Raw genomic sequence first — 12,990 nt, 5'->3', positions numbered from 1 at the left:
AATAGAAGTAGAAAATAGTCTTGCTACTTGAAAAGAAGGCTACAAAAATTAGTTCCCAGCAGAAATTTGAGTCAATCCGCGCCGCAAATGTTTGTTCCCGCAAACCTCCAAAAATCACCAATCTGCAAAATAACAGTCCTGTACAGCCCCGCAAATGATCCCGCCTGGAAATGATCCCTGCACCAGAAATGATGCCCAAATTGGACCACAAAATGATCTCGGACCAAAAATGGTTGCCTACTTAGTAATTTAAGAATGGACTGGACTAGACTCAAGAATTTAGCGAGAGGATTTAAACTCAACATATTTTTTCACTATAACCCAACAATCATTACATTCAAACGCTTGCCATGTAAATTTTACAACTTTAAAACTTACAATACAGCAGCTTAGTGCAGCAGAACAATTTTTCTTTTAACTGTAACACGTTTATTGTTCTACTCTACTATTGCAATGCCTAAAATGTAAAGGAATTGTGCGACACTCCTCATTTTGTCCAAAAAGGGCAAACAAATTTTAACGGTACATGTACAACTAAAAAAACCACTTAACCCGGGAAAGTCGTTCCCCTGAAAATGAGCAGCAAAATAACTTAAGCCGAACTTCTGTTTTATTTTCAGTCTTTCTTTCCTTTTCAGGTTTATCCCCTATAGCTACACTGTAAATGCTAGGATACGAAACGAATGCAAGCACAAGGGCAAACAGCACATTTAATCAACAGAGACTAGTCTAAAGTGAGCTCTGTTTCCTCCCATATCCCTTTTGCAAGACAATATTTATAGCTTTGCTCCCACACATTAAAAAAATGTCCATGTGCAAGTTGTTGTGTTAGCTTACATGAAGTATTGTTAAAGTTAGTTATATGGTTATTAAAAATGGCGTCTTGAAGTAAACACGTGTTGTTCATTGAAGACTACCGAAAGCCCAAATAACTCGACATGGTCGCAGCGGGAAGTTCCCAATAGCCTTTAAACTGAAAGAGAATCAAACATAACAGACATATGGCAGACCAAGGTCAACACGAAGCCGGAATTCAAGCTAAACAACCTGAAGTAGTTGAAGAGTCGAACGAAGGCGCTCACCCGGCACAACCAGCCCTGCAACCACAAGTCGCCACAGCTGTACAGCAGCCCGTGATTCAACAGATACCCATGGTGAGTTATCAAGTTTCACCACCTGAAAAGTTCAACTTGAAACCCGAAGAATGGTCCCGCTGGATCAAGCGGTTCGAACGATTTCGAAAAGCAACCAGACTCGACCAAAAGGACGGCGAGAGCCAAGTGAACACTTTGATCTATTCGATGGGCGAAGAAGCTGATGACATAGTAGTGTCATTCGGACTAACAACTGAAGAAGCAAAGCAGTACAGCATGGTGAAAGGCAAGTTTGAAGCTCATTACGTGGTAAAGAGAAACGTAATATTTTAACGAGCTAAGTTCAACCTGAGAGGTCAACAAGATGGCGAGTCAGTTGATAAATTTATAACGGATTTGTATTGTCTTGCTGAATACTGCGAATTTGGAACTCTAAGGGACGATCTCATCCGAGATAGAATCGTGGTAGGGATAAAAGACAAGAAGCTCTCTGAACAACTGCAACTGGATTCTAAGCTGACATAAGAGAAAGCAGTCACGAAACCAGGCAGTCAGAGACAGTTAAAAAGCAGCAAACGTTCCTACAGGAAACCAAATCTGACCCACCACCAGCTAATGTTGACCGTTTGTGCAAAGGAAAGGGGAAAGATTCTAAAGAGGATTTAAAGAAGAAAAAGAAACCACCCAAGTCTAAACATGGGAAAACTCCTGAAACACAATGTTCAAGGTGCCTGAGCCAACCACATCCAAAGAAACTATGTCCAGCCAGAGAATCAAAATGTAACAACTACTCCAAAGTAGGACATTGGGCAAAGGCCTGCAGATCCGCTCAACTAGACAAGAGAGTCGGTGAAGTGAATTTTCCAGCGAGACAAGAACAAGAAGAGTTTTTCCTAGGTGAACTCACTGAAATATCTGCCGTCCGAGGAAGTACAGGAGATTCATGGAAAGTTAAAGTTTCACTGAATGGAATGCTAGCAGAATTTAAAGTGGATACCGGTGCAGATGTAACAGTAATTCCACCTAGCCTGTATCACAGTTTGCCACCAGCTCTATCACCTAGCAGGACCACCAGGCTACTGATGGGTCCATGTAAACAGAAATTGAACTGTCTAGGGACGTTCATAGCAGACTTGCAAGTGCATGATAAATGATACCGCTTGATAATTCAGTTTATACATAGTTCTAACTGCAAAGAGTGGATTAAACGATATAACGATATATATATATATATATATAACGATATATATATATATATATATATATATATATATATATATGATAAGATTGCTAAGGAGCAAGTGTATGTCATAGAAGATTTGGAGCGACCTTTCCTAGGAAGACAGCCAGCTGAACTTCTAACGCTGATAACCAGACTTGACAGCCTCAGCAGTGATGACTACCAGAGTAAAGTAGCAGACAAGAACCCCAAGTTATTTGAAGGACTAGCTGTCATGAAGGACAGTTACTGCATCACACTCAAAGAAGATGCCACACCTTTCCAAGTGTCAGTCCCAAGGAAGGTACCCTTCCCCTTGTATCAGAAAACAAAAGAAGAGTAATACAGGATGCTGAAGGCAGGTGTTATATCCAGAGTGGACCAACCCACTGATTGGTGCGCCCCCATCGTGGTGACCCCGAAAAGTAATGGCGAGGTCAGAGTCTGCGTCGACTGAAGCAAGCTAAATGAGTACGTCAAGAGGGAAAACCACCCACTTGCTGCAGTAGATACAACACTCGGAAGATAGGCAGGCTCTAGAGTGTTCTCTAAACTTGACGCGAACTCAGGATTCCGGCAGATAAAGCTAGTGTGGGAATCAAGACCGCTGATAACGTTCATCACCCCGTGGGGCCGTTTTTGCTTAAATGTGTTGCCCTTCAGAATCAGTTCTGGTTTTGAGAAATTCCAGAAGAATATGAATCTTATCCTCCAGGGATTGGATGGCGTGGAGTGCAACATAGATGACGTTTTAGTCCATGGCAAAGACCAGACTGAACACGATCAGAGGTTGGAAGCTGTGCTTAAGCATCTGGTCGAAGCTGGGGTGAAACTCAACTTGAACAAATGCCAGTTCAGCACAGATAGAGTCAAGTTCCTGGTTCCACGTTTCAGTGGAATTGAGGCAGATCCTGAAACGCTACAAGCAATTGCAGACCTACCGCCACCTCAAAACGTAGAAGAAGTGAGAACGTTTCTTGGCATGGTGAACCAACTAAGCAAGTATTCCGAGCACCTCGCTGACAAGACAAAGTCCATCAGAGACGGATGGACATAGGGAAGGGAGCAACAAAAAGCATTTGAGCAGATCAAATCTGACCTCACGCAAGCTCCAGTGCTGGCTCTGTACGATCCAAACAAGGAAAGCAAAGTGACAGCCGATGCTTCATCCTTTGGCCCAGGAGGGGTACTTCTCCAACTCCAACCTGATGACTCCTGGCGGCCAGTCTCATTCATGTCGCGAGCGATGTCTCCCACCGAAACCAGATATGCACAGATCGAAAAAGAAGCCTTAGCGCTCACTTGGGCATGCAAACGATCCTGGGAGTACATAGTAGGAAAATCAATCTCTGGGGAAACAGACCATAAGCCCCTGGTGCCACTCCTGAGTACTCACACACTGGATCAACTTCCTCCGAGAATCCAAAGATTTAGAATGCGACTGATGAGATTCCACTTCAAGGAGATCAAGCATATCCCCGGAAAGAAGTTGTACATAGCTGATGCGCTTTCAAGACTCCAAACACGAATCCAAACAGTGAAGTCAACAATTGACGATGACAAAATGCACGCACACATTGGAAGCGTGATCTCATCCCTGCCTGCCTCAGTCACACCATTACAGCAGATCATGGAAGCACAGGAAGAGGATCCTGTTTGCAGGCAGATCAAAGTTTACTGCTGTGCGGGATGGCCTGACAAGTATTCATTAAACGATGCAATGAAACCCTATTGGCCAAGTAGGGGTGAACTGTCTGTGGTGCAGAACATTCTGCTCAAAGCATCCAGGATCGTAATCCCTTCCTCCATGACAAGATCCACGAAGGCCATCAAGGGATCGCTAAGTGCGGTAAGCGGGCCAAGAACTCTGTTTGGTGGCCAGGACAAAGCCGAGAAATCCAGGATCTGGTGCAACAATGCAGAGTTTGCGCTCTCCAGAGAGAAAACAAGCCTGAACCGCTTATCCCGACACCCTTACCCGGCCGTCCCTGGCAAGTCGTAGCCACAGATCTCTTTGAGCTGAAAGGTGTTGATTACCTTATCGTTATAGACTACTTCTCAAGGTACGTTGAAGTAGCAGCTATGCAGACGAGCACAAAGTCAAGTGAGGGCACTTAAGTCTATATTTGCAAGACATGGGATCCCAGAGCAAGTGCGATCTGACAATGGTCCTCAGTTTGACAGTGCAGAATTCTCCTAATTTGCTAAGGAATGGGGGTTCAAGCATAGCACAAGTAGCCCTAGATTTCCCCAAGCAAATGGAGAAGTTGAGCGGGGAGTTAGAATTGTGAAGAATCTTCTAACAAAGGAAAAAGACCCTGCTAAAGCATTACTCGCCTACCGATCAACACCACTAGCATGCAAATTCTCCCCTGCCCAGTTGCTGATGGAAAGGCAGATTAGGAGCAGCGTGCCATTATGCCACACTTAGCTGAACCTGCAGTGGAGAGCACGAGCAAATTGAAACAGGAAACGGTCTTCAAGACCAGGCACAAGGCCAAGCCCTTGCCTTCAATTGGACCGGGTACTGAAGTTTTCGTCAAGGACCTTCAGCACTTAGGAAAAGTCATTGAAGCAGCATCGACGCGTATAAAGTTGAAACACCGATCAGCACGATAAGAAGAAACCGTGTTCACCTTACTCCAATGCCTAATCAGCAGGAGCAACATGAGCGGCCGACACCAATGGTGAGCCAAGTTCCCACAGAACCCAAGGCAGCAACACCTGTTCGGAAGGACACTCCTGTTACTAGGGGAGACATTCAAATACCCCCTTTAAAGTGCCACTACCATGAAAATTTTGCACGTCCTTTTTCCATTAGATTTTGAAAATACACGTACTAAATAGGTATCATGCCAATTTTTACCTCAAAATTCCCACGGAAAGTATGATAATTGTAACATAGTTTTTCAGTTTTCGCTGTCCAACATTACTCGAACGGCAAATGACCGTGAGCAAGGAAAAGGGTTGGGTCTAGCTGGATCGCCTGGGGTCTGACGTCATATGCGCAACGCTCAAAATAAACGCGGCTAATTTCCCATGGCTGTCTATGAGATGTGAGAGATCGCCGAGTTGCTTTTTGCTGATATTATATACATTACTCCCTGATCGACTTGTTCGCTTTGTCAAACGCCCACGAAGCGATGCACGTATGAAGTCACGAGCCAAGTCTTGCGTGAAGACCGCTTACAAAATAATCTCAGGCTTCTCCAATTCCGTCCGAGTAATAGCGGACAGATTTTTAGCGGTTTTTGGGTGGCTATTTCCCGACTTAATTCGCTTCTATCGTTCCAAATTTAAATGCATTGTATTATTTTGAACATATTGACTTAATTGACGTTGGCACTTTAACACCCATTCTTGCCACTAGGCCCAAGAGAATTATAAGACCATCGTTGAAAGTAAGACAGAATCTAGGTTTAGCTTAAGATTTCATTATGTTATAAGATTACGTCGATCATTTGTCAGACTTCTCATGCTCTGTTCGTTTCCCTCGATACTCTTTTTAACTTTGTGGGGGGGGGGGGGGGGGCAAGATGCTGTGTTACATGAACTATTGTTAAAGTTAGTTATATGGTTATTTTAAATGGCGTCTTGAAGTAAATACGTGTTGTTCATTGAAGACCACCGTAAGCCCAAATAAGTCGACACAAGTGAATCCAAAGGTTCAAGAACAAGTTTGTGAATGGCACGCCTAATTACAGTGAACATTTTAATTTCGTTTTAAAAGTCTAGTATCTTATCTAGGATTTCCAAAACAGAGTTTTGAAATCGTAAAGCAAGAGCGAATTGTGAACGATAATGTATTTTGAAATGAAAGAATATAAATCTCAAAAGGTGTGAATCGGCGAAACCTACACGTTCAAGTTTTTGCAATTTCTAGGGTAAGCATCGTAAATGATTCCTTCCTTTTTCATTTTCTTTATTCTTTGCCCAAAAATATGCATTCGAATTTGGTTATTTCGTACAGGATGTTTACCAGCTTATGTTTTTGCCTTATGCCGGAGGAGTTTTTATTTTTCTCATATATCCGTGGACTATTCATGGAGTCCACACCATTCCTGATTTTTTTGGGGGATCATTTACTAAGATCATTTCCGGATGGAAGATCATTTTCGGTCCAAACTGGGGTTCATTTCTGGTGCTGGGATCATTTCCAGGCCTGTACAGTCCCGCAAAAAATTATGCTTAACGGTAACAGTAAAAGGCAAGCCAAAAGACAAATGAAGAAAATACAACATAGTTTTTATATCAAACTCTGAATTTCTAATTTTCAGCTAACGATTGATGACAATCGATCGCAAAAGCACTAAAATTTCTGCAGTCTCTGACTTCCATGAATCAAGTCGAAGGGCACGATGTTCTGCCAAAAGGAAGATCACCTTGTGTAAAGGTTCTTGTTTACATTGAATGAACTACAGGGAAGAATGTTTTAAATCGTTCGTCGCTCCCAGAGGTTAACAACGTAATTTTTAGCCAACAAACTTCCGTCTTTCGTTTTTTAATTTTATTGTAATATTTAACTGAATATTTAGATTTCATCTGTCGGTCGGGAAGCCTTGTTTGTTGGGTTATTGACCAAGGGCCGGACTCTCATCTGGAATGTTGATCAGTCCTTTCACTGAAGAACCATTTCTTTCAATAATGAGGCAAGAAAATGGACAACAAGCTTTCTTTCAAATAATTCTTGACCAACAACAATTAGTCAAATTTCAAATTATTTTTATTACCTGTAGAAATTAAAATATTAACAAGCACTCGACGAAGAGGTAAATGCGACTGAAGTGTGTTGCGATGTTTATTTCAAGCTTTGGTCAAATTTTTGACCGAGAATATTAAATTACAAAAAATATTCCACTTAGGCCCTGTTTATACGTTGCATTAAATGACACATATTTAATTGATGAATTTTTTTCGTCTGGGAGACAAAATTAAATGTCAGTTCATTTTAGACGTCGAATATAATTTCGATGTCATTTTGTGCCTGCATTGACAAAATGGCGGCGTGCTGAGAGGCAGTAATGCTAAAGATTGCTCTGGTGAGGCGAAGGCGTAGCAATTTGTCTTTTCAGATGGCAACGCTTGTAGCAGTAAGACGAAAATTCAGGCTTCGACTGCTAGCTTTATTATGTTTATTACTGCAGCAAGTGGGAGAAGAAGAGGAACGTTTTCGTAGTTTCCGAAGGTGTGGGAGAAATGCTAGGTGGTGGGAGATGGTGTGGTCAACTTATGACAATTCAAGATTCAAGAAAACCTTTTGGGTGACGCGCCAAACGTTTTGCTATATACTAGAGAATATCAGGCAGGATATCACAAAGGATCAGCTGACTGAAATGCCAATTTCTCCGGAGTGCATATTAGCAATATGTCTTTATCGGCTTGGGAGGGGTGATTACCTGACACATTAGCAGAATTGTTTGGCGTTGGGCTAGCAACTATCCATGTCGTTGTTAAGGAAGTCTGCGAGGCAATCGTTAAAAACTTATGGAGGAAGGCAGTGACAAATCATTTCCCAACTTCTGAACAGGATTTTACAGAAGCCATGGTAGACATGAACCAGCTTTAGCAATTTCCTTGGTGTTGGGGAGCAATTGATGGTTTCCACATCTCAATTCAGTGCCCACATGCTGGAGAGGAAGCTTGTAAAGAGTAACTTTAAAAACTTTTTCTCAGTTGTTATGATGGGCATTGTCGATACTGCAGCAAGATTCATGTGGGTCAGCGTAGGTTTTCCAGGTAACTCACATGACTCGATTATTTTTCAGTCTACACAGCTATGGAGTGATATCACGGAAAAGAAAGTGATCCCCGAAATATCACAGAACATTCAAGGAACAGACATTTATCCTAGGGGATTCAGCTTTACCTTTTCGTATTTGGTTGATGAAACCTTACTCCAATGCTGTTCTGAGTGCTGAACAGCACTATTTCAACTACCGCCTCAGCAGGGCAAGGATGGTATCAGAAAGAGCTTTTGGCCAGCTGAAGAGTCGATGGAGAGTTCTCTCCCGTAAATCATCTTGTCAACCTGATACCGTTAAATGCATTGCATTAGAATGTGTTGTTCTTCACAATAGCCGACCATCACAGTTAGACTTAACAGAGCATCCAGCACAACATGGGAGAAGAAGCAGGAAGGAGGTCAGAGAACTGATGATGATGAGAAACTGCACCATGAAGAAGGATAAATCATATCATGCAGAAGAGATAGGAAAAGCACTTCTCGACAAATTTTGGGAAGAGAAAGAAGGGCAGTAATATGTCAGCACTAACTTTTCTGTTTTTGCTAGATCTTCAAAAAGAGCTAAAAAGTAACAGCAGAAACCCATAAGGGTTGAATCGTGTAACAGCCCCTTGTGTGCTGGGAAACAAGCTTCTGAATATTCAATTTCCTACGTAACATATTTGGAACAACAAGAGCGAGGGGTTTCCAAATATGGTACTTAGCACTGAAACATTAAACCAATCAGTTCGCACTGAATATTCGGAAGCTGTGAACGGGATTACACGTTTCAACCCTTATGGGTTTCTGGTAACAACATGTAACTAATCAACTGTTCCTAAATAGTGTGTTTGATTTACTTTTAAATTTTTGGTGTTTGCCAAGTGGGGATTTTTTATTGGCAAGGGAGTTTGCTTGATATGGTTATGAAATAAAGGGAGCATTCTTCAATGAGGGGCTGGGACTCCCACTAAAAAGTATGCAACACATCATGATTGTCAACATGTTGTTACACTTGTTGAACCACTGAATTAAGCCATTTGAGTATAGGGCATTTTCAAGAAGTACCATAATACTCTTTTTTCCCTCCATAACTTTGCATAAGCAATGTTTTTAATATAAATTATGGCATCTGGCGAGAGTTTGAAGTCCACGAGAAATTAAAAACAATGCTCATGAGAAATTTTGGAAGGGCAAAAAAAATTATGGTATTTTTGAAAGTTGAGTTTTCAATTTAGGGTGAAATAATATACAAACACTTTAAGCATATTATCCTTAAATATATTATTATCAACCTCTATGAGGAATTGTTCCACAGGCCTTCTGAGTTAAGGTGATTATACTTTGACAAATATTGTGTGGTTTCACAAGCAAAAAAATGTCTGAAAGCAATGACAGTAAAATCATGACAGTTGGTATGGTGTGTCTGTTGTAGGTTAAATCTGTTCTTATATGTAAACCCGTTTTTAACCTAGGTTGAGTCAGAATTTCCTTTGTCTCCTAATTCTAATTACTCATGATCATGAATAATTAGGGATAAGAAACAAAGGAAACTCCAGTTTAACCTGAGAACAGATTTTACCTACAACATGTCTACCGTTTGACAAGGCCTTAGGAAACAAACATGGGTATGCTAACCAAACTTTATTGTAGCTATTTTGAGTTCTTTAAAATGTCGTCTTTGCAACACATGTTTGTTAATGAAACAAACTGAAACATATTAACAAAGACCTCTAATGTTGTTAAAGGAGTGTTTACTCTTTTCAAAACCACTGTTTTCATGAGAAGCCTATAATCAAAATAAGCCTAAACCAAGTAGAGAATGCAACAAAAAAATGGAACTTGCATTTTTTGTTCAAAAGATTGTTGCAAATGTCAGAAAACCAGAGTCAATAAAAGTATTGAGTGAAACCATCAGCAGTCTCAGGGGGGTACATATACCCTGTCTGAGTTTGGTTTCCAGGCACACAACTGTTGGAAAAGATAGGTGTGATGCTATATGCACCATGATGTTGATACTGTTGCAAGGGTTGCTGACCTGAACCCAACAGTACGTCCAAATACCTTTTCTCTTGTTCTCTGGCTAGTTTCATCTCCTCGTGAATGCCTTCCAAGAGCTGTTTTGTTGGGTCATTCTCAATTACTGATCTCATTAAATCCACAGCCGATGCAATTTGGTCTGATTTATGTTTTCTACCCTTATCTTTTCTACCCTTCTTAACTGGTACAAACATGCTCTTCTCAGGGGGCTCCTTTGTACTATCTTCGACTGTACTGCAATCACTGCTCCCATGCTCAATGATTTCTTTGGCACTACTCTCATTGGCTGAAGGTTCACGAGCTTGCTCAGGCTGACATGAATCATGTGACTTTACTACAGGGTAGAGTAGGTCGAACCACTTCCCAAATCCTTTCTCGTCAGTCAACCTCTTCACTACACTTGCTGTCTTTGCGGTAAGACAGATCCTCTTGCATGTGGCTACACACCATTTAAACTTGGTTCTCATCTGCTCTACTGTAAATGGGAATGAATCTTCATATTGTTCGTTCAGTTTATTTAACACAGACTGATAAGCCTCAGTGTTGTATGCTTTCTTGGTGTTCGTGAAAATCAGCTTCCGAAGAATGTTCTCGTCATGGACGATTATGTTTACCATGTCAGTCACCTGGGTCTCCAACCTCGTTGCCCTTCTTTTTTTACCGCGGTTTCCTCGGGGCTCTCGCTATGACCATCTTCAGGCTGCTTTCTGCGTTTTTTGTTGGGGACTTGTGGCTCCTTTTCCTCGTTGTCATTGCTTAAATCTGAACCTTGATCATTCTGTTTTGATAATGAAGATGTTTCATCTACCAAATTTGCCGAGATAGATGCTTCTGGGCTACGAGGAGTGGATGTTCGTGTATAAATTCTTACACAAAGAAGACAGTACCCAACTCGCTTTCCCGGCTCCCATCCCTCCTCCTCTTCATCCAGTTCAGCCACAGAGCATTCCAAACGAACACATACAGGTCTGTCACATGAAATACAACTGTATTTCGTTTTAGCCTTCCATGACCAAGAAGTCTGACCCAACGATTTCGGAAAAGGGCTCCAGCAGTCGATATGTTTTCTATTTTCACGGGAACTCTCCTCCCCGTACGCATGCCATGCACGTGAAAACTCTGAGCGTGGGCTCAAAATTAGCCGGTGGAATAATTTACTTGGATGCAAATGTAAAAAGACGAATAAAACTGACACGCATTTCAGACGTTTTATCCGTCTGGGGCACATGGATAAAACGTCTGGATGAATATAATTTAACAGGAGCAATTCAGTTCGTTTTATACGTCGCTTTACTATGGAAGAAAATTGCTGGAATTAAACTCGACTCTGATGCGACGTATAAACAGGGCCTATTAGAGGTCGTTAAAAAGCTTTATTTTTGGGCCTTTACTTGGACGAAAAATGGAACAAAAACCTTTTCCAGTGTAGAATTTATTGAAACAAACAAAATGTTTGCTAGTAGAGGCAAAAAAACCCTTCCTTTTTTAATTGCGTGCGTGCAGACAATAAATGCAATCCATGTCACTGAAACCATATGCAACAAGAGGCTACAAGTAGCCTATACTCGCGCCTGCAAAAGTACAGTGGTGTATCGTTAATTTAGCACTAAAGAAAAGAAAAGAGAGAAGTCTGTCCTTCTTACATCGGCCTTAATTTGCGATTCTCATGATGTTGGACTGTGTATGTAGTGAATACCCAGATTATCTTCATTACAGGTGGTGACAATGACCACTGGACCATGGAAACAAGGTAAAAATAGTGTATTTATTCCAAAGTGGCTAAGCACATTGTTTTTTACTGATCGATGGGTATTCTTGCTCAGTGTTTGAGAAAGGAAACGCTAATTGAACGGTTTAAGATGAAACGAAATGATTCATCGAAACATCTCTTGAAGAAAAAAATGAAAGAGAAACGGAGGTGAGATGCGAAAAAATCTTTCCAAGATGACCAAACGTTCGTGCAGTGGTGCACTTGAAAAACACTTTGTCACTTGCGCAACACGTGAAGATGTGCACTATATCTCAACACTTGAAAATACTTTCAGAAATACACAAGTTCCTGGAGGATGGCCATGCCAAATGAATCCATACCACGAGAATCAAATATTTAATATCTACCATTTGTTGTAGTTTAAATACTCACAGTAATATGCACCCAATTGTCAAAATAAATATGTTATTTGCCAGCTGGGAGGCCCGCATAGGGAAAAACTGTTACCGAGGCCTTGAAATAGCTTTTTCAAGACCGATGTCACAGTTTTTTGCTATACGGACCGACCTTTTTCTGGTAAATAACTTTTTTTTTCTTCTCTCTCTCCCATCCTCTCTTAAAATAACTTGTTTTAATTGTTGACTCGCACCACGCTTGATAGCGAAAGCAGTATTAAAGCGACTTACAAACTAAACGTTTCAAAGAGAAATATTTTTTATTTGAATTTTATTTCCAAACCTCTTGTCTAATGAAAAATAACCTCTGTATGTAAATGGAGTCGGTGTCAGAAAAATAGTGTTTCGTTTCGGAATGGTAAGGGCAGGAGAAAAGATAGAATACTGTAGTGTGGGTCACTTGGCCTGTCACGCATTCTTATTTCGCTTCTTGTATTGAAATTCTCGAGAAATAAAGATAGAAATGTGAACGCAAACTATCTGAACGGTGAGAAGCCTGTCAAGGAATTTTAACTATTAATGTCACTGTTCCTTGGTATCAACATGCATAATTAGCTTTTAAACAAATAACGCAAGGCGCAATAGAACGAGACAACAGATGTATTGGCGTTTTTTGAAGGGAACACTGTCTTGCGTCTGGTTAGCCAATGCGACTTCCAGATTGCGTGACATAGAACAACCTCACTTATCTCCCCAGCACTACGAGCTGAGTGGTAAACAGGAAGTGCTGGATCGGACAAGAGTATTGG

General features: G+C 41.2%; 1 protein-coding gene across 1 annotated transcript; it reads left to right on the top strand.

Annotated features, from left to right (window-relative positions):
• Positions 1-3,559: 3,559 nt before the first annotated feature.
• Positions 3,560-8,501, top strand: LOC138025754 (uncharacterized). The gene is made up of 2 exons (XM_068872919.1): positions 3,560-4,162; positions 8,391-8,501. The coding sequence occupies exons 1-2, from the start codon at positions 3,560-3,562 to the stop codon at positions 8,499-8,501; spliced, it is 714 nt and encodes a 237-aa protein (XP_068729020.1).
• Positions 8,502-12,990: the final 4,489 nt, after the last annotated feature.

The sequence above is a fragment of the Montipora capricornis genome, chromosome 12 (genome assembly GCF_036669925.1).
Source record: "Montipora capricornis isolate CH-2021 chromosome 12, ASM3666992v2, whole genome shotgun sequence".
NCBI lineage: Eukaryota > Metazoa > Cnidaria > Anthozoa > Scleractinia > Acroporidae > Montipora > Montipora capricornis.
Note: the sequence above shows the minus strand (reverse complement) of the source record. Positions and strands in the feature narration are given on the sequence as shown.